Source organism: Rhinolophus sinicus, linkage group LG07 (assembly GCF_036562045.2).
Source record: "Rhinolophus sinicus isolate RSC01 linkage group LG07, ASM3656204v1, whole genome shotgun sequence".
Taxonomy (NCBI): Eukaryota; Metazoa; Chordata; class Mammalia; order Chiroptera; family Rhinolophidae; genus Rhinolophus; species Rhinolophus sinicus.
In genome coordinates this window covers 72,210,592-72,236,174 of record NC_133757.1, presented here as the reverse complement: position 1 = coordinate 72,236,174, position 25,583 = coordinate 72,210,592, and the positions used below count along the sequence as shown (strand labels likewise).

Genomic DNA, 25,583 nt, shown 5'->3' with positions numbered 1-25,583 from the left:
GTTCTTGTCTGCACAGTGGGGTCCTACTATCTGCAGAGATGTCTTACTAAGGACCCTTGTGATGACATTGGACCCACCTGGATAATCTAAAATAGTCTCCTCATCTCCAGATCCTTAACTTAACCCCATTTGCAAAGTCACTCTGTCGTGTAAGGTACCATATTCCCAGGTCCCAGGGATTAGGATGTGGATATCTTTGGGGGGCCAGCATGCATCCCTCTCTCCGTGCACAGGTCAGCACAAAGAAGAAGGGCATCCCAGATGCACGACAGGCCACAAATACCATGCGGGCCCTGCCCTACAATACCATGGGCAACTCCAACAACTACCTGCACCTCTCTGTGCCCCGCGAGGAGCTGAAGCCAGGGGACACGTTCAACGTCAACTTCCACCTGCGTATGGACCCCGGCCAGGATGCCAAGATCCGCTACTACACCTACCTGGTCCGTTGCTTCCTAGAGCCCCCAGGCCCCCCTCCTCCTCACTTCTCCAGCACCCCTGGAGCCCTCCCCACCCCCCGGATCCACCCCACCCTCCCTCCCGCCTTCCAACCCTTATGCCAGCCTGTCCCCACAGGTCATGAACAAGGGGAAGCTGTTGAAGGTGGGACGCCAGACGCGAGAGGCCGGCCAGGACCTCGTGGTGCTGCCTCTGCCCATCACCACGGACTTTATTCCTTCCTTCCGCCTTGTGGCCTATTACACGCTGATTGGCACCAACGGCAAGAGGGAGGTGGTAGCCGATTCCGTGTGGGTGGACGTCAAGGACTCCTGTGTGGGCACGGTAAGCTTCCCTGGGTCTCTGTGCCCACCTTTGGACTCTGTCCTCGACCATTGCTTTCTCTGTCTCAGAATCCATTTCTCTCCCCTGTTTGCCTCTCCTCCTTTTCCACCTTGTTTTGTTCCCTGTCAGAGTTTAGTCTCAGTATCTCTCTTGCTCCCAATATTTTCTTTCCTTGCTGCCTGGTTGATACTGGTTCTGCGCGTCTCCCTTCTTCTCTCTCTGTCTCCACCTTTCTCCCCTCCCAGACCAGTCCAGGACCCCCTCTGTGCTCGACTGACCACAACTGGGTCCTCACCAGACTTACTCCTCCTTCCTGTTCCTCCAACTTCCTCACAGCTGGTGGTGAAAGGTGGCGGGAAGGAGGAAAAGCAGCATCTACCTGGACAACAGATGTCCATCAAGATCGAGGGTAACCGGGGGGCCCGAGTGGGGCTGGTGGCCGTGGACAAGGGCGTGTTTGTGCTGAATAAGAAGAACAAGCTGACTCAGAAAAAGGTACAGCCCCACATCACAGAGCTTGGGTAAAAAATGGCAGAGGCAAAGGGATGGCGTGTTGAGGAGGGAATGGCGCTGAGGAGAACCAGTGAAGTGGGGTTGGGTGGGGACTGAGTGTAGAGGTCCAAATGGACACGGATATGGGGGTGGGTTGAAGTTCAGGTTGTAAGATGGAAATGGGGATTGACAAGGGTCAAAGTCGGGGATGGTCATGGCAATGGGCACAGCTCTGAGTTCAACAGCAGCACACTCTAGATTGTCCACTGTGGACAGCCTGGGGACGGGGATGAGAATGGAGGTGGGGTTGGATGGATGTGTTGGCGAGTTGGTGCAGGCACTGCTGGCCAGGCCTCAGCCCGCTCCTGACGCCCTCCACACCCCGCAGATCTGGGATGTAGTGGAGAATGAAGACATTGGCTGCACGCCGGGCAGTGGAAAGGACTATGCAGGAGTCTTCCAGGATGCAGGACTGAGTCTCAAGACCAGTACAGGCCAGCAGACTGAGCAGAGGACAGGTGAGGAGGTGGCCATTGGCCATCCAGGGAGGGGTGACGTTTTCACCTCCCAGATGGGATCAGAGGGCCCTGGGTTCAAGCCCTGCCTCCACCCCCATCTAGTAAATCACTCTCCTCTCCAAGCCACAATTTCTTCATCTGTAAAATGGGAGCAATAACACTCCTACTTTGTGGCTCCTCTGAAAACCAAGACATGCAGTAGGTGCTTAATCCATCTTCTTCCTGGTCCACCTGCCCCTCAGATGACAAGTGCCCGAAACCAGCCACCCGCCGCCGCCGCTCGGTGCAGCTCATGGAGAAGAGGATGGACAAAGGTGGGGGCCCTTGCTCACCTTTCCACCCTGGATGCCGTCCATTCGAGATCCCAGTCAAAGCGGGAGGAGGGGAAGGGCCTGGCCCTGGGGGAAGTCCTCCCTGTGGTCTGTGCTGAGTCCCTGTTGCTTCGAGGCCCCTGCGGAGGGCGTGACTGGGGTCTGTGCTCCCACAGCGGGTGAGTACAAGAGCAAGGAGCTACGCAAGTGCTGTGAGGATGGCATGCGGGAGAACCCCATGAAGTTCGCATGCCAGCGCAGGGCACAGTACATCCTCCAAGACCGGGCCTGCGTGAAAGCCTTCCTGGACTGTTGCAACTATATCACCCAGCTGCGGATCCAGCACAGCCGGGACAGAGAACTGGGGCTGGCCAGGAGTAAGTCACACGGCAGGAGGAGGAGGCCCTGTCTGAGGGAGAAAGAGGCCCTGTCTGAGGGAGAAGGAGGTCCCTGTTATTGGGACTGGAAAGCGTGTTGATCAGATTGGGTTCCAAGAGCACAGGCAAGTAGTATGAGTGGTTCTTGAAATTGAGGGAAATTATGTTACCAATTACAGGATGAAAAGGAACAAAAAAGGATACCTTTGCTTAAAAACTAAGGAAGATTGGGAAACTTTCATAGTGGCAGCTGGCAGACCAATGCAAAAATAATCATCTTTTTTTTCCCTTAGTCTTTAATTTACAGAAAAACTGTTGTGCAGATTAGAAACCTTTTTTCCCCTTGAACTGTTTGATGCTCCCACACCCCCATGGGTTTTCTAGAAACAAAGATATTCTACTCAAAACCACAGCACAATCATCAGAATTAGGGCTTTAATGTTGGTTTTTTACCATTATCTAATCACCACTTGAGTTTTGCCATGTTTTTCTTTCAGTCCTTTATAGGAAAAAGATCCAGTTCAGAATCACACATTGGATTTGTGTGTCTGGTTGTGTCTCTTTAGCCTCCTCGTATCTGTCCAACTCCTAGCAGCTCTTCAGTCTTTCTGTGACCTTCACGTTCTTGACATATATGAAATAAACAGGCCAGATATTTTGAGGATTGCCCAGCAATCTGGGTCTGTCTGATGTTTCATTATCACATTCACATTTTGCATTTTGGCAGGACTATCACAGAAGAGATATTGTATCCTCCTTAATGTCATATATCAGGAGGCACCTGACATTGATTTGTCCCATTATTGGTGAAGTGAACCTTAATCACTGGGTTAAGGCAGTGTCTGCCAATTTCTTCATTGTAAAGTTCCACTTTATTTTTACTTATGTTTTTTAAAACTTCTTTTAAAATTAAAATCAAGAGAGATTTTCCCAAAGATCAATTTTCATTTAGCCTTTAAGATAACAGGTATCGATGGGCACCACATATGGTAACACAGGATTTTTGTGCACATTTGTGCTTTGGGGGGTGGGAGGGGGGCTTAGAAATAAGCAGCCACCTCTCAAAGGCAGCTATTTCCAATTCTAAATTCTTTTAGCTGGAAAGTCCTGAGCACAGGACGTTCAATCCCTTTGCGAATTATGATAACTAGGCATGTTGCTTCTACTCCAGTGACATAGAGACTTTCTTTCACAAAGAGAAGATAGGGCTACTAAGGAAGTTAGACAAAACTGATCTGCTGGGATATGGTTTACACGCACATGGGTATTTTTTTTTTCAGTATTGTGTTTTTTGTTTTTGTTTTTGTTTTTTAGCCAATTGGGGGTGAGGCAGAGTGTTGCTTAAATATTAGTACTCCAAAGGAACTTTGATGGATTATTCCAGAGCATGAGTGGATTTAGGCATCTATGGAATTCCACCTACTTTGTTGTTAGACCCTGAGCCAAGTTAAAATCTGTCCATCGTTTTTGAGAAGAGTCCAGCCAGGGTTGAACCCTCTTCCATCCCAGCTTTGTTTACTTGCTGAGGGATCCAGCTGGCTCTAAAGGCCACCACCTCTTCAACATTTTTTCCGCTTACCTGGTTGCCCTCAGGACTAACATAACCTCAAGACACATGCAGCAAGCATGGTGCCTGGGGACCATGATGTTTTTAGAGACTCTCACAAATGCTTTCATTTCTTTGAAAACAAGATGGGGGACGATGACTGTAACCCAGTCTGGGTTATTTTCGCCTTTATACCAACTCGGTTGTAAAATATGATTTTTTTATGTTTTTTATGGAGGCAGGATCTCTCAAAGGCAAACATGCCTGGGCCCCCCAAAAGTCATCATGTGGCTGTGGGTGTGTTTTGCTGCTAGGAGCCCCTCCAGAGCTATAGAGATGAGTATGTAGAGGACAGCAAGGAAAGTAGGTCTGTTTTAAACCCAGATTTCCCCCTCACCTTCCCAGGTGACCTGGATGAGGAGATCATTCCAGAAGACGAAATCATTTCCCGAAGCCAGTTCCCTGAGAGCTGGCTGTGGAGCATCGAAGAGTTAAACGAACCAGAGAAAAATGGGTAAGGCTGGGATAATCCCCATTTCAACCCACCCACAGGCCAATTCCTACCAATACCCCAGACCACACCACTTAATTTGCATGCATCTCAACCCCCTTTCTTTTATGGAATCACACCCCAACCTAGAAAAAACAAGAGTTGGGCTACCTCCATATGCCCACCCCTGTTCCCCTCCAACCTGCCCCTTTGGGCCCCTCCATACCCGCCCCCCCACCATGTCTTCTCCTAAGGCCCCCATTTCTCCTCCATTCAGAGTCTCTACGAAGATCATGAAGGTGTTTTTGAAAGACTCCATCACCACATGGGAGATACAGGCTGTGAGCTTGTCTGACAAGAAAGGTGAGAAATGGTGGCCCTGCTCTCAGGAGGTAGAAACCCCAGGGCCCCTGGGCCTTTTCTCATCCCATTCCAATAGGTCCTCTGTTTCTTGGTGGCTGATACTCTGCCCCCTGGTTACTGGGCAGGGATGTCAGAGTCTAGACAGTGGGTGACATAGTGCTTTTTATTTTTTAAATTGATTTTATTTTTAGAGCTGTTTTAGTTTCACAGAAAAATTGAGCAGAAAGTACAGAGTTTCCATAGATCCCCCCACCCCCGACACGCAGAGCCTCCCCTCCTGTCAACACCCCCCAGCAGAGTGGTGCGTTTGTTGTAATCCATGAACCTACATTGACATGTAGTGATAACCCCAAGTTCATAGTTGACGTTAGGATTCACTCTTGGTGTTGGACATTCTGTGGGTTTAGACAGATGTAGATGACATTTATCCACCAGTGTAATATCATACAGAATAATTTGCAACCACAGAAACTTTTAAGGAGGTGATTTCGACATGATAGTGGGTAAAGCAATTAAGAAAAGATAAAAGAGGAAGCAGGATGAAATGGGGGATTGAAACATCGGTGGTCAGATTGTGAAACATGACAAAAAGGTGTACCTGTCCCCTGGCCACCAACAGCTGGAGTGAGACGCTGAGGCGCTCCGGCTAAATATGCATGTTTAGAGCAGAGCTGGGAGTTGGGTGAGGAAAGTAAGGCACTGACGTTGAGTGGTGTCAAAAACCTCAGTCATCAAGATAAATCATATTTTTCTGCAAAAGTTTTTTTAAAAATCAAAGTGAATGCAAAAAAAGTCCATGATGAACAAAATATCCAAATTTTAAACAGAGACCAGAGCCGTGCTAAGCCATATTGGAGTTTAAGGCAAGAGGAAAAATGTGTGTCCCATATGCATGTTTTATGTGTATCTTAAAGGTTAATTTTTTTGAGAGCATTACATTTGTCGAAAAAATATTGAAACATTCAAAAGCAGGTGTATTAAAACTCACAATGTTAAGTGTAAATATTTTATTTATACCAAAGCCAGAATGTATTATCATTATCATTTATAATACATTATACCTTATTATCATTTTACTTTCCTGGCTTCCAGATTTCCAAAATTTGCTTATCTTGTTTTTAGTTGAAGGAATTGAAATTTTCTGGCAATTTTTCTTGTGCAAATGCAGATGGCAAGTGCAGTCACTATATGGGGGCACATAGTCCTCCTGAGACCAGCACGGCTTGGCACGGTTCTAGTTGTTGGCCCCCCTCCCTGTTCCAAGTTACAACATTTTTCCATTTACCTGTTGTACATTTTCATAAAAAAAAAAAGAAAAAAAAAAAGTTTTTGCAGCTTGGAAAAAAAAGTAAGTTGAAAGCTCCAGGTTAGATCCTTGCTACTCAAAGCATGGTCCCTGAACCGGTAGCAGTCTGGTAAAGTAGCTTTATATGGGAGTTTGTTAGACATTAGGAATCTTGGACCCCACCCCTGACCCACTGAATCAGAACCTTCCTTTGAACGTGATCCCCAGGAGAATTGTATGTACCCGAAAGTTGGCAAAGTTCTGTCCTGTATGAGCATTTCCCGACCTCAGCACTGATGTCGTTCCAGGCTGGATAACTCTGTGGTAGGGTGCTTCCCCGTGCAGTGTAGAATACTGAGCAGCCTTCATGGCCTCTACCCGCTGGATGCCAGTAGCAACCCCGTCCCCATTTGTGACATCCAAAAATGTCCCCAGACATTGTCAAATATCCCCTGGAGGTCAGAATGCCGAAGGGCCCTGTGGTTTTTAGATTCTGATCTCTGTGCCCTTGTAACATCTTCCCAATGTCACTGCGTTGGCAGCACTGTTTTCATTCTCTGCATATTATCTCATTTAATGTATACAACAATGCTATGGGCTGGTACTATTATTCTTCTACAAATGAGGGCACTGAAACTGGAGAAGGAAGGTGACTTGCCCAAGATCACCAGTGGATGAACCTTTCAGAACTCCCATCACAGAGCTTCAGAATAAATATTTTAGTGTCGTAACCAATGGAACTTGGAAATTTTAGACTCCTGAGCTATAAGAATTGAAATCATTAAAAACAGGGAGCTTCCTGATCGCAAATGCCGGGGTTCAAATCCCAGGTCCTCCCTGGGCAGCTGTGTGGCCTTAATAAAGTCACTCAACCTCTCTGTGCTCATCCATAAAATGTGCATGCTAGAAATAGTACCTACTCAAAGCATTGTGATGACTGTTATGAGTTAATACATGTAAAGCCCTTATAATAGTGCCTGGCACATTATAAAAGTCCATGAGTCTGAGTTATCATTATTATTGGAGTTTAACATATTTTAGAGATGAAAGGGTAAATGCCTTTCAGCAATACATGGATACTTCCTTAAATAATATGATAAAGAAGTTGTGGTATATATACACAATGGAATACTATTCGGCGGTAAGAAAAGATAAAATAGGACCTTTTGTGACATGGATGGATCTTGAGATTATAAATGCTAAGCATTATAAGTCAGACAGAAAAAGCAGAGAACCATATGATTTCACTGATATGTGGGATATAAAACTGAAACAAAAACAAAAGAACAAGACAAACAAATGAAGGAACAAAAACTCATAGATGTAGACAATGGTTTAGGGGTTATCAGAAGGGTACAGGGGAGGGGTGCTCTAGAAGAGGGTAAATGGGGTCAAATATATGGTGATGGAAAGAGAACTGACTCTGGGTGGTGAACACACATGTGAGATATAGATAATGTATTACAGAATACACCTGAAATCTATGTAACTTTACTAACAATTGTTACCCCAATAAACTAAAAAATAATAATAATACAAAGAAGTCATTCCCTTTTTATTAATTATTAGCAAATTTTTAAAGCAGTTTTAAACTTACAGAAACCACTGAAGAAAAAATATAGAGTTGTCATATATAGCTCTCACTTCCCCAAGTCCCCCTTTTTGTAACTTCTTGCATTTAGAGTGCTGCATTTGTCACAATCAGTGGGCCAATACTGATACAGTCTTATGAAACTGAAGTCCATATTGACAGTCGGATTAATGCTTGGTGTTGTACATTCTGACTTGGGAGAAATGTATAATGACATGTATTCACCGTACAGTATCACACAGAAAAATTATTTACTTGAAGCCGAATTTGGACCCTGTCTGTCCTGCCCACCCCCTACCCGTGGCACTCATGTTCTGTGTTCCCCTGGGCAGGGATCTGTGTGGCCGACCCCTATGAAGTCACGGTGGCACAAGATTTCTTCATTGACCTGCGGCTTCCCTACTCTGTGGTGCGTAACGAGCAGGTGGAGATCCGGGCTGTCCTCTACAACTACCGGGAGGCGGATGAGCTCAGGGTGAGTCTTAGGGGCAACACAGCCATGAAAGGAGCTTGGAGGAAGAGACCATGGCACATGCCCCTGACCTGAGGCTCTCTCCCTGGCAGGTGAGGGTAGAACTGCTTCACAATCCAGCCTTCTGCAGCCTGGCCACTGCCAAGAAACGTTACCAGCAGACTCTGCGCATCCCTCCCAAGTCCTCCGTGGCTGTGCCTTATGTCATTGTGCCCCTGAAGGTCGGTCAGCAGGAGGTGGAAGTCAAGGCCGCTGTCTATGACTTCTTCATCTCTGACGGTGTCAAGAAGACCCTGAAGGTCGTGGTGAGTCCTTAGGGGACCTGTTGCCTCTTGTCCTTCAGGAAAGGCTCCTGTTCTCCTTGTGCTGTCCATCCAGTTTGGAGACCCAGGCTCTGAGACACTAAGAACATACAATGTCCCGCTTAGGAAGTTTAGGAGTCCTAGAAGTTCAAAAGCAGGGCCACTATTAGGGTGAGGCAAGTGAGGCACCAAATTTCTCCTTGGGCACGAAATTTTGAGGGGGTGCCCAAAACCTCAGTAATAAAGATCAATTATCTATTTTTTCATTAAAATATATTCTAATATCAAATAAGGTATTTTGTATGTCATATTTGTATAACACATTTCAGTATAGGAATTTTCTTTTGACTCAAAAAATCTTGGGGAAACATAATTCACAGACCAAATTTTATAAAGCAATAATATATGATGCGAGAACATAGGAAAGTTCTATTTTCACCTATGATTTTTACCCCTGAAGTATACATTAACAGTGATATTTCTACTCTTTCCCACAGTGTGGAGCACTTTCAAATATAATAAGCGAACCATTAATAAAAGGCTTTTATCATCTTCGATTAATATTTTAGAGGAAAATGTGAGATCATAAATAAGACTACTAATATTTTAATGTAGTAGTTTAAGAAATAAAAAGTAATGCCAAAAAGCCCTGTGATGAATAAAATATCAAAATTTTAAATAGGGATGGGATCTGACAATGTCCAGCGAAGCCATATTGGAGCCTGAAGCAAAAGAAAAAAAATGAGTGCGCCACAGACATGCCTGTGCGGTTTTTTTTTTAAATGGTTAATTTTTCCCTAAATTGTTAAAGTAGTTGAAAAAATTTTGAAAGAAAATGTGGTAAAACTGACTGTGATTTTATGTTGAAATATTTTATTTATACCCAAACCAGAATTTATTATAATTTTCCTTTTCTGGCTTTAATGGAAGCAAATTCATATTTTTTCAACTACTTTAATGTTCTGTAATAATATTGCCATTAAAAATATATTACACTGTATATTTAGGGGCACACATTTTTTGCTTTTGCCTTGGGCTCCAAGATGGCTCAGCAGGCATTGGTGGGAAACCAGAGCCTGTGAGGCCAGCTGCCAAGAGCCAGTGAGCCCATCTCTTCCCAATTCTGCACTTACTGATGCTGATTGCTTTGAAATCCATCACGGTGGGGATATTTACACCAAGGAAATTGGCACCCTACAAATCAGGATTTCTTTCTTCCTGAAGACCTGGATGTTAAATGTTTGCCAGCACACCATGGGAGAAAACTCAGTCTGCAAAGGAAAATCTGGGCATTATTACTAGGTGAAAGGACAGTGAGTTCTGGGAAGGCAAAAACAGCCACTGTCCACAATAAAGGTTTATCTGAGGACATATGAGAACTTGATTGGGTCATTGATACTAATTAAGATAGCCCCTAATTTAACTGAGCACTTAATATGTGCCAGCACTGTGCTAAGTACTTCTGCAATCTTGTATTTTTATTTTTTATTTATTTTCTTTTATTTTATTGATTTATTATTTTAATTATTTATTTTAAAACTTAATTTTTAAAATTCTATTTCATTTTTATGTCTTTTCTTATTCTTGTCTATTTGTTTAATTTTATTATTTTATTTCATTTATTACTTTAAATCAATTTTTTAAATTTTATTTTCTAAAACGTATTTTTATTTTATTTAACTCGTTGAGAGGCACTCGGTTATAAACAGGCTCTGGAGCTAGACTACCAGGTTCAAACTCCAGTTCTGTTCTACAAGCTGTGTGACTCTGGGCAAGCTACTTCAACTCTCTGTTCTCCACTTTCCCCAACTTTAAAATGGGAGTGATAATAGCGATACCCACTACATTGGGTTGTTGTGAAGATTAAATGAGTTAACCTGAGTAAAGAAAGCTTTTAGGCACAGGGGAAGATTTCTAAAGGCTTTGTTGCTTTATCATTATTAATTTTGTTATTAATTCACACAATGATATGAGGTAGATGTTTGTAGTGCCTCCTCTTTATTAGGAAGGAAGCTGAGGCACAGAGAGGTTAAGTAACTGGCTCCCAGTCACAAATCTAAAACTGGGCAGATGCCATCATGCCTACGCTACAGTAATTCCCAGAACAGTGCCCTGCTGACTAGCTGTCTGTCTCTCCTTTTATTCCTGACTTTGCCCTCCCTCAACACTGTTCAGCCAGAAGGAATCAGAATGAACAAAACTGTGGCTGTTCGCACACTGGATCCAGAACACCTGAGCCAAAGTGAGTCAGTTGCAGGAGAGGGGGTGAGGTCTGGGTGGTGATGCAGCGTGCGGTGGGAGGAGGCTGGTGCCATGGGTGTCTCTCATTCGACCGACAGACGGTGAGCAGCGAGAGGAGATCCACGCTGCAGACCTCAGTGACCAAGTCCCAGACACGGAGTCGGAGACCAGGATCCTCCTGCAGGGTGAGACCTTGGTCCAACCCCTGGAGCCCAGGAAGGTGTCAGGGGGCTGTGAGCCCTGAGAAGGGAGCCCAGTTCCATGTAATTCGGGGAATACTTAACCATGGCACCTCTCTGCTCCACTTCATCTAGAATAGCCTTTCCTGGTTCTGTTCATTGACAGCTCCAGGCAGGATTTAGTTCAGCAAATAGTTTTTGCTGATAAAGAAGTTTAAATGAGAAGCAATAGAGTTCAAGAGCAGAAATTCTGGACCTAATTGTCCAGGATGGAGGACTCAGGTGAAAAGGGACAGAAAGGAGCTGGAAAGGTACCTTGCAACCTGTCAGCTGTAAGGTTTCAGGGAGAGACTCTTGGTTTCCTATCTGTGATGGAGGCAAATATCTGAGGGTTGTTGGGAGGATGAAATGAAATATTATACAGTGTTCTCTTAGAACAGAGTTCAGCAAATAACATTAAACATTATGTAAGTATTCATGCCAATTGTTCCTAGAGTTATTTTACCTCTAGGAACAAGAGGACCCAGGGACAGCTCCCTCTCAGTCGCATGTCCCCAGCCCAAAGCTGTCCCTGACTCTTTGGCCCTGGCTTATCAAAACCTGGGAACACTGGGGGCAGCTGTGACTCTCCCCGCCCCACAGTGGGTCTCCTTGCTTGAAGACCATCCTTTCTCCTGGCTGCAGGGACCCCAGTGGCCCAGATGGCGGAGGACGCCATTGATGGAGAGCGACTGCAGCACCTCATTGTGACCCCCTCGGGCTGCGGGGAGCAGATCATGATTGGCATGACGCCCACCGTCATCGCGGTGCACTACCTGGACCAAACAGAGCAGTGGGACAAGTTCGGCCTGGAAAAGCGGCAGGAGGCCTTGGAACTCGTCAAAAAGGGTGTGTCCCCTACGCCTCTCGGAGACACCCCGCCTCACTCCCCCAGTCCCCTCTCTGAGCTCTCTCCTCTTCTGAGCCCCTCTCTGAGCTCCCTGTGCACTGAACCCCCTTGCCCCTGAACCCCCTTGAGAATCCTCCCCTCTCTGAACCCCTCTTCTCTGAGAACTTCTTACCCCTCCTTTCTCTGATTCCCCCACCCTCAGAGTACATCCCACTTTAAGTTCCTCTCCACTCCAGATATCCCTCCCAGTACTGAGCCCCCTCTTTCCTCTCTGAACCCCTGCCCCGCCTTTGATGGAATCCTTGTCCCCTTTCTAAACCTCTCTCCTCTCTGATGTACCCACACCAGCCATCGCCTCCACTCAGCCCCTGCTCCTCTCGTAACACTTATCTCTCCCCTGCAGGGTACACCCAGGAGCTGTCCTTCAGACAAGCGAACAAGGCCTTTGCAGCCTTCAAGGACCGGCCATCAAGCACCTGGTGAGCTTGCCCATCCTTGGCCTTGCACCCCCTTGAGCAGGCCCTGGATCCCAGCCTACCCAGGTCTAGGCTGGTGTCCCCCACACAGCCCTTTGCCACTGGACCCCTCCACCCGCGAGTCAAGGCTCCCGTTGGCTAAGTGACCTACAGTCATTAAGCACTGCCTGCTTGCAACACTGGGTCCTGAGCCCTGACACACAGAAATGGCATACCCAGCCAGGCCCTGCCCCTCTCTGCTCATTGGTTGACTAGGATGGCAGTCTCCCAGAGCCAATTGGTTCATGCTCTGTGCCACCCCTAGGCTGACTGCCTATGTGGTCAAGGTCTTCTCTCTGGCTGCCAACCTCATTGCCATCGACTCCGAAGTCCTCTGTGGGGCTGTTAAGTGGCTAATTCTGGAGAAACAGAAGCCTGATGGAGTCTTCCAGGAGGACGGACCTGTGATACACCAAGAAATGATTGTAAGAGTCAGGGATTCAGGGCAGGCTGGGGGAGAGGGGTCCTGAGTGTCACAGGATGGATAGGAGAAATTCCATCTGCCATTTGCCCAATGCATTGTGTGGGGGAACAGAGGAATACAGGAATTGAGAGTGTCATTCCTCCTTTGCAAAGACCTGAGACTCGCAGAGTCCAGTGCAAAATGAAAGTTCCCTGGCTCTCCACTGCTTTGAAAATGAACTCAGAACTCCTTAGAGTTGTGGTTCTCAAAGTGTGGTCCCCGGGCCAGCGGCATCAGCATCACCTGCAAACTTGTTAGAAACACACATTCTCGGACTGGAGCCCAGATGCACTGAATCAGAAACTTTAGGGGTGGGGGCCTAGGAATCAGAGTTTAAATAAGCCCCCCCATCCCAGGTGATGCTGATGTGTGCTCCAGATGGAGAATCACTGCCTTATCCTGACGTTTTGGGCCTCCAGCCTCACATCCTTCCCCCTCTCTCCACACTCCAGCTGTACTGCTTGGAGCCTTGCTCTGTCCAGCCACAGGGCCTTTGCACATGCTGTTCCTGCTCCCTGGCATGCTACCCCTGCCCTCTGTGAGAATTGAATCCTACTCCTTAAATTGTGGCTCCACTTGTCATCCCTCAAGGACACCGTTCCCAACTTCCCCGACTGAGTCACACTCTCACTGTCCATTCTCACTGCCACACCCACTTCTCCTGCATAGCACTGATCAGTTTGTAATGATATGTCTGTTGATGAGCTGGTTGGTTCTTGTCTGTCTCCCCTACTGAATGGGAAGCTCTATAAGGGCTGGGGCCAGTGTATGGTTTTTGTTCACCATCTTATCCACAGCACCAGCAACATTTGCAGAATGAGTGAATGAACAAATGAATGAGTTTCATTCGTTCATTCACTCATGCTGTGAGACACTGATGAGAGATCCAGCATTGCCCTGACCTGCTGTTTGGAATGTGGGGACAATTGTGACCCCATCCTTGCTTCCTGCTCCACACTGTAGGGTGGCTTCAAGAATCCTGAGGAGAAAGACGTGTCCCTCACGGCCTTCGTTCTCATTGCGCTGCAGGAAGCTAGAGATATTTGCGAGGGGCAGGTCAATGTAAGTGACTCTATCCTCTCCTCTCCCCCCTCTCCTACCAAGGACACATCCACCTTGGAGATTTTGTGATCACTCCATCTGTTTTGTCCTAGGATTTTGAGAGTGGGTTGTTTGACCTTTAGCTTCCCAAGTGGGGAGCCACAGGATCCCACCATCAGCCAGCTGCTTCTCCCTCCTCAGGACCCCAGAAAAAAGATGGAGGGGAGAAGGCTGTTACTTTTAATGACCAAGAATCAGATCTTTCTAATTCAAACCTTGCAGATTTCAAAGAAATTATAGTAGAAAAGAGGCTGTAGGGTCAGATAGATCTGACTTCACAGCCTCTCTGGTGCTTCCCCTCACTAGGCCTCAGTGTGTGCATCTGTAAAATGGGTATAATGATTTTTGAATTGTTTTAGGACTCTCTGAATTGTTCTAGGTAACACATGTGTGACCCAGATTATACAAAAATTAATGGGAGAATTATTTTAAGCAGCCAACAATTTGTCAAGTGCAAAGATGAAATTGGCACAGGGACTCTGCCAGGATGCTTTGTTCATCTCTCCTGTGTCCTTCATTCCCTTTTTGCCCAATAATTCAGCTTTCTCTGCCAGCCTGCCTACTTGGCAGAACATGGCTGCCTTCCTTGGAGAAATAGACAGACCAAGGCTAGAGCTTTCAGATTCCCAGGGAAGAATTCTGATTGGCTCAGCCTGAGTAAGATGATCACTTCTGGACCAATCAGCTGAGACCAGGAAGTAGGTCTTACTGGGCAAATATGGCTGTTTCCACTGTGGCCATGTGAATGCAAGGGAGGAGTAGACGTTCCTACAAAAGTCATGGGTAGATGTAGGAGAGACAGCCTGGCTGGCAACAGGATTAGCTTCTACTACAACATAGCAACCTTACAGTGGAGTATAGCATAGGCTGTGGAACCAGACTGCTAGGATTCAAATAAAGAGTGTGCTGAAACTAGCTGGAATATTAATCAATTGTTAATGTTCCATGAATTTTGTAGCTGGTTGTTAAATGCAATCATTGTTAAAAATTAAATTATATAAACTTAGATTTAAATAAATTAGACTAAACATTAAACATAAAAACAAAGGTAATACACACTCAAAACTCATCCTTTCTTATTTTATTAACTTTTATAATTACCTATTTATTATTATTTATGTCTGTCATACCTGTATAGTGGACATACTGTATAATACTGTGCTACTACCCGTTTCTTCCCAGCTCTACATTCAGTGTCACCACATTGGTAGGCTGAAATTGGCCATGGTTGTATTTACACTATGGAAATCAGCAAACACTACAAATCATGTCTGCCCTGGCCCTCATCTCTCTAGGTCTCAGTAGTGTCATCTTTGCAATAGGTATGATGATGAAAATAATACCTAACTCATAGGATTTTGAGGTTAAATGAGTGAATATGTGACTAAGCACATAGTAAATGTTAGCGATGAAGATGATGATGATGATGATGGTGACTCTGGCTCATTCTAACTCCTGAGTGCCTATTTGAGGCATCTCTTTCCCACTCCATGTTAAGGTATGTCACACTGGTAGCTTGAAGTTGGCCATGGTGGGAGTATTTACACCACAGTAACTGGCAATCTATAAACCAGCCCCCACCTCGACTAGACAGCTGGTTATTAAACATTTACCAGTACACTGCTGGGTATATAAACTGCACCAGGCACATAGTAGGTCCTCAGCAACAAAGCAATTTAAGGTGGCTAATATGTCTGAGAAACCCTCAAACATAGACAGATCCAAGACAGACATGCCTCAAGGACAGAAACCTTGTGCCCAGGAAGTGGTGCTTGTGTGATCCTTGCCAGCTCCCGGTGGCAGCAGTGCCCCCCTGACCAGAGTACCCAATCTTCTTCTCATAGAGCCTGGAGGGCAGTATCAATAAGGCAGGAGACTTCCTTGAATCCCAGTACGAGAACTTGCGGAGACCATATACTGTAGCCATTGCTGGCTATGCCTTGGCCCAGTTGGACAAGCTGGACGGCTCCCGGCTCACCAAATTTCTGAACGCAGCCACAGGTGAGGGGCAGCCTGATGGGTGAGGAGGGATGCATGGCTATAAGCTGAGCTGGGATGGATGACGCTAAGCTCAGCTGGGGTAGATGGCTGTAGGTGTGAAAAGTCCTTATTGTTATACAAAAAGGTCCATTACATCATTCAACAAGTGTGTGTTGACCACTTGTTATAATACAGGAGCAAGGCCATGGGCTGATATCAGACAGATTCAAGTTCAAATCCCACTCTGCCACATTCTCACTGTGTGACCTTGTACAATTCACTTAACCTCTCTGGACCTTGTGTTTAAAATGACACCTACATCATAGAGTGGTTGTAAAGATTAAATGAGTGACGCAGGTAGAAGAAAGTGTAACACACAGTAAGAGATCTGTCACTCAGGTTGTTAGTGCCTTTAGTATTGTATTAGCATCATCTCAAGGATAATTAGGATCAGATAAGATAACGGCCTACGGATTTTAGCAGAGTGGGTAGCATATAGTGAGCACTGAATTACTGGTTCCATATCAGGTTTATGCGTACTGATATAACATATCTGAATGTATACTGAAGTGGTTTAACACGCAGAAGTTGGTTTCTTGCTGGTAACAGCTTTTCCTTCACACGGGTGATACGGTGATTCAGGCTCTATCTTTTCATGACTCTGCCACCCCAAAGCCTTGGAATCCATTCCATCCAAGCAGAAGGGGAAACAGGAAGACTGTGCAAGGGAGGTAGACCAGACATGGGAGGGGCCCCATCACTGCTGTCCACATTTCGTTGGACAGAGCTCAGTCTTGTGACCATACCCACAAAGCCATCTAGGAAATGTAGTCCAGCTGTGCCCAGGAATAGGGGGGAATGGTTAACAGTCTATGCTATAAGTACTTTCTTAGGCACTTGGGACATCACAGTGAATACGGCAGAGCCCCTGCAATCATGGCCTCACACTCTCGTTGAAGAAAGAAATGAGTTAATAGATTTCTGTAGAGCGTCATATTCCTGCCACAGGAGAAGCTCAGGATGCTTTGAGAGACAGAAGGAAAGGCCTCATTCTGTCTTGGGGTGCCACTGAAGCTGAATTGTTCAGGATAGGTAAGAACTAACCAGGAGTAGATGGAGAAAAGGTGCTTCAAATAGAACAGAATGTGCAAAGGCTCAGAAGTAAGAATGAGCATGGCAAGTTTAGGGAATCTCACATAGATCAGTGGGGCTGCAGTTCAGAGTTTAAATTGAGGAGTGAAGGCTGATGAGGGAAGAGAGTGAGGCAGGAACCAGTATATTGGAGCTTCAAATGTTGGCCAGGACACCTGAACACCCAGAGGTCTAGTATGAGTCTGTTTTCTGGGATTTCTCTGAGCTATCTCCAGGCTGAACAGAGCAGTAAGCATGGGGGCTGATGTTCTCTCTGCAGAGAAGAACCGCTGGGAGGAGCCTAACCAGAAGCTCTATAATGTGGAAGCCACATCCTATGCCCTGTTGGCCCTGCTGCTGCTCAAAGACTTTGACACTGTGCCTCTGGTTGTGCGCTGGCTCAACGAGCAGAGATACTATGGAGGTGGCTACGGTTCCACCCAGGCAAGTGGTCCCACATCCCCCAGGCAACTGCATCCTTACCTCTCTGGCCTCCCACCGGCCTCCTGGATAAGATGCTGAGAACCAAAGAGGCAGTTGTTGGAATGAAATTGAGAAATCAGTTTCATTTTGTTTTGTTTTGAGTTGCAAATCTATCTGTAGGTTCTAGACTAGATTCTGGATGCCTCAAATTGTGTTCTGAGTCTCCCTTTCCCTCCTGGTGTCTAGATCATGTTCTCGGGGCTCAGGTTCAGGTGTGAGCCTCTCTCTGGTGGGTTCTAGACCAGGTTCCCAATTATTGTAGGGAATTGATGAAGTCCCTCTCTCCCTCTAGTGGGTTCTAGACCATGCTCTCAGGTCCATCAGGCTCCCAGCGTTACCTTGTCTTACTGTAGACTCTAGACCGTGTTATTCTAGAGCATTATCCAAACCTCTCTCTCCTTTGTGGGTTCTACACCATGGTTTTAGCAACCTCAGGCTCCAGTTTGTTCCCCCTTTCTCTCTGATGGGCTCTCAAGCACATTCCAAGTGTCACTTTTGGATTCTAGATCACATGCTCAGTGTCCCCAGGCTCCAACTTTATTCTTTTTTCACAAGTGTGTTCTAGATGCATTCTCAGTGCCTCCAAACCCTTGCCTTAGACTTTCTGCTCTGGACGGGTCTAGATCACATTCTCAGTGTTGCTAGACCTTCAGTCTTATGCCTGCACTTTCAGCCTCACGCCTGCACTTTCTAGACATGTTTTCAGTGTCTCTGAGCTCTGGTGTAAGCCTCTGTCCCTTGGAGAATTCTAGAACATATCCTCAGTGTCTAATGTCTCCCTTGTGTTCTCTGTTGTGTGCTAGGTCACAGTGTTCATGTCACCAAGCACTGATCTGAGCCCCTCTCTCAGAGAGTTCTAGAACATGTCCTCACTACTCACCAACCCTCAGTCTTATCCTCACTATCCCTGTAGGGTTCTAGGCTACAGTCTCAGTGTCCCAGCTGTGATCTGAGTCTCTTCATCCCCAAGTGGGTTCTAACCACTGTCTCAGTCTCCCAGGTCACGCTTTTTCTCTCTCATGGGTTCTAGGCCACTATCATGGTGTTCCAAGCCTTGGCCCAATACCAGCGGGATGTCCCTGACCATGACGAGCTGAATCTGGATGTGTCCATCAACCTGCCCAGCCGCAGCTCTCCGGTGGTGCACCGTATCCTGTGGGAATCTGCCAGCCTCCTGCGCTCAGAAGGGGTACAGCCGCTCGGACACACCCCCCTCGCCCACGTCCTCTATGCCTGTCAGGGTCTGCTAGGAGGCAAGAAGGAGGGAGATGACCATGGTAGCCAAGAGAAGGCTTGGTTCCCAACACCTCTCTTCTCTCTCCCCACTCCCTGTAGACCAAGGAGAATGAGAATTTCACAGTAACAGCTAAAGGGAAAGGACAAGGCACCTTGTCGGTAAGGAACGGGACCCACACCTGCTTGATTCACCACCTTCTCTCGGACCCTATACCCCAAAGGGACCCTCTTCCCAAGTCAAGTAGGCTGATACCTTTTCTCCTGTCCCATCTCACCAGGTGGTGACAATGTACCATGCCAAGATCAAAGGCAAAGCCACCTGCAAGAAGTTCGACCTCAGGGTTAACATAAGACCAGCCCCTGAACCAGGTAGAAGGAATAAAGACCCTATCTGTCACCCTTGCCCCACTGCCATTCTAGTGTCTGCCCCTGTCCTGGGTGCCCCCTATCCTTCTGCCTTTTTATGTTTCTAGTCAAGAAGCCCCAAGATGCCAAGAGCACCATGTACCTTGAGATCTGTGCCAGGTAAGAGATGGGTTATTGGGGTTCATCTTGGCCATCCCTAGAAGCACTCCCTTGCTAGAAGTCGCCAGCAAGACTTATAAATATTACCCGTGGTACCTAATACTTTCTGGGAGTGTATTGTGTGGCTAGTGCTGTGCTGAGTACCTGCCAGGAGGTAGAGAGCACAGGCAGTCCTTGCTTTGCATGGCAGTGTGAGACTAGCCATGACCACATAAGCTCAGACTGCAAAGTGATCTTAATAGTCAGTGAGGGAAATCACAATTGTTCCAGGGCCTTTACATTTTTTGTATCACGACCTCAAAAAGTCTCATTATAAAGGTGTAGAGAAATGAAAAGTATAGTACAACGAGTACTTGTTTAGTGCACTGTCATTTAAAACACTAGCACACTGAAATTGAAGTTCTGTTTTGTTTTTGTGAAGCACTTACCCAAAGCACTGCAGTTTGAACAGTGCGTCCTCTCTTCTCTTTGTATAACTTATGATATGGAGAAAGCATCATTCCTATGACATCGTGAATGTTCCCTTCCAAGGTTGGGTCACCTTCCAATATTTACTCCTTTGAGCTTTCAAAGTCATGAGATATTTGAGAGTTTCTTTACTGTGAAGTTTTTTGCCGGTGCCATTGCCTCTGGGACGTCTTTGATTTTTGGAGGCCACTTTCCTCATTTTTGCCGGTGCGCTTGCCTTCACTGAGTTCCTCTTGCTGCCTGGCTGGCCTCCCCCACGGGGACAGGGTCCCCATTCCCATGCTCTGTTGTTTCTTCCCCGACACCATACATGTGCTATTGAAATTTTACTTCCAGCATTACCACTCTTCATTCCTTTGCCATGCTTTCAGCTTTTTTGGCCAGTTCCCTCTTTCGATGATCCATTTTGGTAAAATGTCACGTGGGTTTTTCACCAGGAGAGAAGGAAGTAACACAACTACGTGCTTTGCTATCTGTGTGTGACCTGAATGGCAGGTGCTCAGTGACCTGTCACTGATAGACTTTGAAAGGAGGGACATGATTGGTCATTTATTATGATGTGCACCTGTTATTTCTGTAGTGATTGGGGGACTGAAGAGGTAGCACCAAGATTTCTCCTTTAGGCAATTACTCACAATTAATATACCATGATACTGAAATTAGAACTGTGTTGTGGGGACTGGTGTTATTGAGCCAGACCATGGTAACGGAATCATGCAAAATGAGACTTGCCCATATTCTTGTCTTCATTTCCTAGAAAAATGGAGGCACAGAGAGGTCAAGTAACTCATCAAATGTCATATAGAGCTGGGATTTGAACCCATGCGGTTGGATTCTGGAACCTGAGCAATCAGTCACCTTGACCATTACGATACCTTTCCTTTATTCCCCTGGGGGTAGTGTTTCCCAAGGTCTAACATCCCTCTATGCTGCAGTGTGGGCACCAGAAGCCTTAGTCCCTGATCAGACCCTCTTGTCTAGGCACTGACCCCCAAGGCTGACCCCGCCTGAGACTCAACCCCTCTCTCCCTGCCCCATCCAGGTACTTGGGAGACAATGATGCCACTATGTCCATCCTGGATATATCCATGATGACTGGCTTTGCTCCCGACATCGGTGACCTCAATACGGTATGAAGGTCTTGGGCTGGGGGGCTGGGATCAGTGGGCAGGAGCCTGGTGTCTGGAAGAGACTGGAGGGAGGGAAGGCGATCCAGGCGGAGTTTTCACAAGCCCTGCCCTTCCCCAGCTGAGCACTGGCACTGACAGATACATCTCCAAGTATGAGCTGAACCAGGCCTTCACCAACAAGAACACGCTCATCATCTACCTGGACAAGGTAAGGCTTCCGGAGGGATCTTCACCCATAGTTGGCTGGCCTTTTCCTTCCCTGGTCTTTGTCTTGGAGTCCTCTGCTGGATCCATTCTTTCTAGAAAAAAAAAGGGATTGTGCGTGAAATGGGTTTTTCAAAATTTTTTTTTTGTATTTTAATGTTTAATATAATTTCAACCTTACAGAGAAATTGTAAAGCAGTATTAAAAAGTTCCATATATCCTTTACCCAAATTCACTAATTGTTAGCATTTTTCTCCAAATATACATGTCTATCACATATACATCTTTCTTTCTTCCTTCCTTCCTTTTCCTCATTTATTTTTTCCAGCTTTATTGAGATATAATTGACATATAACATTGTGTAAGTTTAAGGTGCACAATGTAATGATTTGTTACATGTGTATATAGGTAAATGAACACCATAATAAGGTTAATTAGCACATCTATCACCTCACATAGTTGTGTGTGTGTGTGTGTGTGTGTGTGTTGAGAACTTTTAAGATTTACTATCTTGGCAACTTTCAAATATACAGTACAATATTAATAATCATGAGATATTTTCATGGGCATAAATAGCATTCTGTTGGCCAGAATTCAATTGCTTGGCCACACCAAATGGAAGGAGAGGCTGAGAAGTGTAATCTAGTCATGAGCCTTGGAGAAAAAGAAAATAGATTTGTTGAACTGCTCATAGATCTTTGCCACTTCCTGCCCCCCATCCCTCCCACCCATATCACTCCTTGATCCCTCCATTTCTCCACCATTGCTCCCACCTCCAGTATCTATGCCAGGCTCCCTCCCATGTCACCCCACTGACCAACCTCCTCCTTTCCCCAGATCTCACACTCCCAGGAGGACTGTCTAGCATTCAAAGTTCACCAGTTCTTTAATGTGGGGCTTATCCAGCCTGGCGCAGTCAAGGTGTACTCCTATTACAACCTGGGTGAGGAGCCATCCTAGAACCTGGGGTCCGAGGGTCCCAAGGATCTGTGAGTTGGGGGCCTGGGGGTCCCAGGGATCACTTAGCATCTCTAGATCTGAGTTGGGAATCTGAACCCTACGGGTGTGGTCTTGGGTGGAGGCCCTAACCCTCTGACACCTCACACCCCCTTTCCCACAGATGAGAGTTGCACCCAGTTCTACCACCCAGAGAAGGAGGATGGAATGCTGAGCAAACTCTGCCACAATGAAATGTGCCGCTGTGCTGAGGGTGGGTGCACAGGAGCCAGCAAGCATCAGGCCACACCCACTGGACCCCCACTTCCATGGGGGTGACCCAAGAGGCCCCAAAAGCCCACACCCGGTGGACACCAAGAGGGATGGGCTTGGGGCTGGCCACAACCATGGGAGGTGGGCCATGGGTGAAAAGTGGGCCTTAGATCATGTTCCCTCCCCACTCACCCTGCAGAGAACTGCTTCATGCACCAGGTGAATGACAAGGTCAGCTCGGAAGACAGGCTGGACAAGGCCTGCGATACGGGAGTGGACTATGGTGAGTGGGGGTAAGGGGGGCACGTGCATGTGTGATTGTGTGTGAGTGACGGTGTGTGTAGCTCTGATTATGCGTGTGAGACTGTATAATGGCAGGTGTGGTTATGGTTGTGAGTGCCCACGGCTGCATATGGCTGTGCTTCAGGCTGTGGGTGTGGGTGACTGGTGTGTTTATGTGTGTGTGGTGTGTGTGTTAAGGGGTCATGATTACGTGGGATTAAGTGGGTGGGGTGTGTGCAAGAGTGTCAGAAAAGAAGGTTGTGAGTGGATGTAGTTGTGTGTGTGTGTGTGAGGTTGTACTTGTGGGTAGCCATGATTGTGTGACATGGTGACATGGGATAGGAGTAGCTGTCCTTGTGTATGTGATAAGTTGTGGGTGGTTGTAATTGTGCGCATGGCTGTGTGAGACAGGACTTGTATGACCACATGCGGCTGCATGTGTTCCTGGGAAGAGATGGGATCTGTAGCACAGCTGGCTGTGATCTGCTTGGGGGGAGCCATATGCCTAGTTGCGCTTGCAGGTAGGGCGTCCCATGGTCAGCCCTGCCCATGGCCCTTGCTGTCCTCCCCTCTCAGTGTACAAGACTGTGCTACACAGGAAGGAGCTGTCGGATGACTTTGATGAGTATGTAATGGTCATCAAGCAGATCATCAAATCAGGTCAGCTCCGTTCTCTGTCTCCTTTTCCTGCCCCACTGCAAACCCCCCCCACACGCACACACACACACACTCAGATTCCCTCTCCTCCCTCCAGGCTCTGATGAGGTGCAGGTCGGACAGGAGCGCAGGTTCATCAGTCACATCAAGTGCAGAGCCGCCCTGAAGCTGCAGGAAAAGAAACACTACCTCATATGGGGCCTTTCCTCGGACCTGTGGGGAGAAAAACCTAAGTGAGTGCCGGCCCTGCGCATGCGCCTGCGCCTGCTCGCCCCGCCCACCCTTCCCAGGCCTGCTCCTGAACGGCCTTCCCTCCCTCCCTCCCCCTGAACGGCCTTCCCTCCCTCCCTCCCTTCCCACCAGCCTCAGCTACATCATCGGGAAGGACACCTGGGTGGAGCTGTGGCCAGAGGCAGATGAATGCCAAGATGAGGAGAACCAGAAACTGTGCCAGGACCTGGCCAACTTCACGGAGAACATGATCGTCTATGGCTGTCCCAACTGATTCCCCCATCACCGTCCCCCCAATAAAGCTTCAGTTATACGTCACGTGTCTCACAAAATCTGGAGGTCTTTGAGAGGGTGAAAAAGGCAGTTGTAGTTCCCAGCTGCCTCACGTGCATCTCAGTTCTGTGCTTACTTGAAATCTCCAAGAACGACAAACGAAAGAAAGGAAGAAATAGAAAGAGGGAGGGAGGGAAGGAAGAAAGAGAGAAAGAAATCTCATTTGCATTCTCACTCTCACCTGCGCCCTCACCATCCTTCCTCACCATCCTCATCCTCACTTGTCCTCACCAGCAGCTCAATGCCCCTTCACCTAAGTTCTCACTTCTTGCTTACCTGCTTCCTCACTGCATTCTCACCTGAATTCTTACCAACATTCTCATCGGAATCATTACCTTCTCTCTTAGCTGCAACCTTGACTGTATCCACCTGCATTTTTTTGCGTCTGTACTTGGCCCCTCACTTACATCTTTATCGGTTAGCTTACCTGTATCTTTACATTCTTACCTGTCTTTCCACCTACATGCCCACCTGTATTTTCTCTATATCCTCGTCTGGGTCCTCACCTGCATTTTTACCTACATCCTTCTCTGACTCTCTTCCTGTCTTCTTTCTTTTCTTTTTTTTTTTTCCCCAACAAAGAAGGATTTTATTAGCTTATATAACTTTAAAGCCCAGGATTAGGTCTGTGTAATGACAAGCAAGGAAAGGAGGGAGGAGGGACACAAGCTAGAATGGGGCTAATGAATTTAATTATCAATAATCAATTTATTTAACAATATGTAATAGCAAAAGACAAAGGCAATTAATAGAATGTGCTAATGACAGAAAGTAAAGGTGGTTAAGACTAAACTATATACATTGATACCAATGTCATATCAAAGGAGTACACATACATGTAAGTGTAAGAGATGTTTACTATTAATCAAAAATAACTTGGCTAAATACACAAATAACATCAGTAAGGAGTATCCAAAAGCAGTAATAAGCTTTATAGGATAGTAACTATTACAGTAGATGCCAAAACCTCACCAAACTGAGGGAGAACAGCACCGGAAAAGTCATAAATCAAAACCTTGCCAGGTCTGTAGCTGAGAGAAACTCAGGCGTCTCCCACACCGCTGCTTGCTAGTTTCCAAGAATGCTGTGGTGTTGTTGTGAGAAGTCAAGGTGCCTTCTGATGCTATAAGCTGCAAGCTGCATATAAGTTTTCAAGATGTTAACCATTTGAAGAATGTTGCTGTTGTCATTGTTGTTGAAAGTTAAAATATCTTCTGATGTAAGCTGCAAGCTGCACACAAGTTTTCTAGATGCTAACAAGTTCTCAAGAAGGCTAACGGTGGGGAACAACACCGGAGAGGTCGGGAACCAGCCAGACTTCACCAGGCTCACGGCTGGAAGTCAGGACATCCCCTGGTGTTGTAAGCTGCACATTGCTGGAAGTCTTCAAGATGTTAGAATGATGAGAAATCACCAATGACAAATGACCAAATGATGAAATAATAATACTGCCAACTGAGGTCTGTCTTATATATTTTCTCAGATGTACCTTAGAGCCAAGTTTTTGTGTTCCTGCCTCCCCCTCTGGGAATGGCCAGTTCCGGGAGGGACCCACAGTTACTGATATGAATGTTGCCCATCCAGCCAAAGGGCCAATTCATCCGGATAAGCAATATCTACTGTTCTTGCTTGGGACCATCAGCCCAAGGTCTTCCAAAGCCTGGCAACGTGCCTGTCACGTCGTCCTGATGTAACTTAGCTACTGCTTCACTTCATCTGCTGACGTGGGCCAAACAGACAGAACAAAGAGGCAATTCTCTCAACCCCTGATCAAGAATTTCTTTAACCCTAAGCTA

The 25,583-nt window shown here is 46.6% G+C and overlaps 1 protein-coding gene across 1 annotated transcript in view; it reads left to right on the top strand.

Moving 5' to 3' along the window:
- The window catches only part of C3 (complement C3), a 29,697-nt gene extending 5,925 nt beyond the window's left edge, over positions 1 to 23,772 (top strand). Inside the window, exons 12-41 of the mRNA XM_019710799.2 lie at positions 234 to 443; positions 577 to 783; positions 1,120 to 1,278; positions 1,664 to 1,793; positions 2,036 to 2,107; positions 2,281 to 2,481; positions 4,433 to 4,541; positions 4,795 to 4,880; positions 8,089 to 8,231; positions 8,321 to 8,533; positions 10,706 to 10,772; positions 10,870 to 10,956; positions 11,635 to 11,838; positions 12,243 to 12,318; positions 12,620 to 12,779; positions 13,781 to 13,879; positions 15,763 to 15,919; positions 17,310 to 17,473; positions 18,543 to 18,701; positions 18,848 to 18,907; positions 19,027 to 19,117; positions 19,222 to 19,273; positions 20,784 to 20,871; positions 20,990 to 21,079; positions 21,913 to 22,018; positions 22,196 to 22,285; positions 22,484 to 22,567; positions 23,143 to 23,226; positions 23,321 to 23,456; positions 23,587 to 23,772. Coding sequence (XP_019566358.2) covers positions 234 to 443; positions 577 to 783; positions 1,120 to 1,278; positions 1,664 to 1,793; positions 2,036 to 2,107; positions 2,281 to 2,481; positions 4,433 to 4,541; positions 4,795 to 4,880; positions 8,089 to 8,231; positions 8,321 to 8,533; positions 10,706 to 10,772; positions 10,870 to 10,956; positions 11,635 to 11,838; positions 12,243 to 12,318; positions 12,620 to 12,779; positions 13,781 to 13,879; positions 15,763 to 15,919; positions 17,310 to 17,473; positions 18,543 to 18,701; positions 18,848 to 18,907; positions 19,027 to 19,117; positions 19,222 to 19,273; positions 20,784 to 20,871; positions 20,990 to 21,079; positions 21,913 to 22,018; positions 22,196 to 22,285; positions 22,484 to 22,567; positions 23,143 to 23,226; positions 23,321 to 23,456; positions 23,587 to 23,728 — 3,726 coding nt within the window. The 3' untranslated portion in view covers positions 23,729 to 23,772. The remainder of the gene's footprint in view (positions 1 to 233; positions 444 to 576; positions 784 to 1,119; positions 1,279 to 1,663; positions 1,794 to 2,035; positions 2,108 to 2,280; positions 2,482 to 4,432; positions 4,542 to 4,794; positions 4,881 to 8,088; positions 8,232 to 8,320; positions 8,534 to 10,705; positions 10,773 to 10,869; positions 10,957 to 11,634; positions 11,839 to 12,242; positions 12,319 to 12,619; positions 12,780 to 13,780; positions 13,880 to 15,762; positions 15,920 to 17,309; positions 17,474 to 18,542; positions 18,702 to 18,847; positions 18,908 to 19,026; positions 19,118 to 19,221; positions 19,274 to 20,783; positions 20,872 to 20,989; positions 21,080 to 21,912; positions 22,019 to 22,195; positions 22,286 to 22,483; positions 22,568 to 23,142; positions 23,227 to 23,320; positions 23,457 to 23,586) is intronic.
- Positions 23,773 to 25,583: the final 1,811 nt, after the last annotated feature.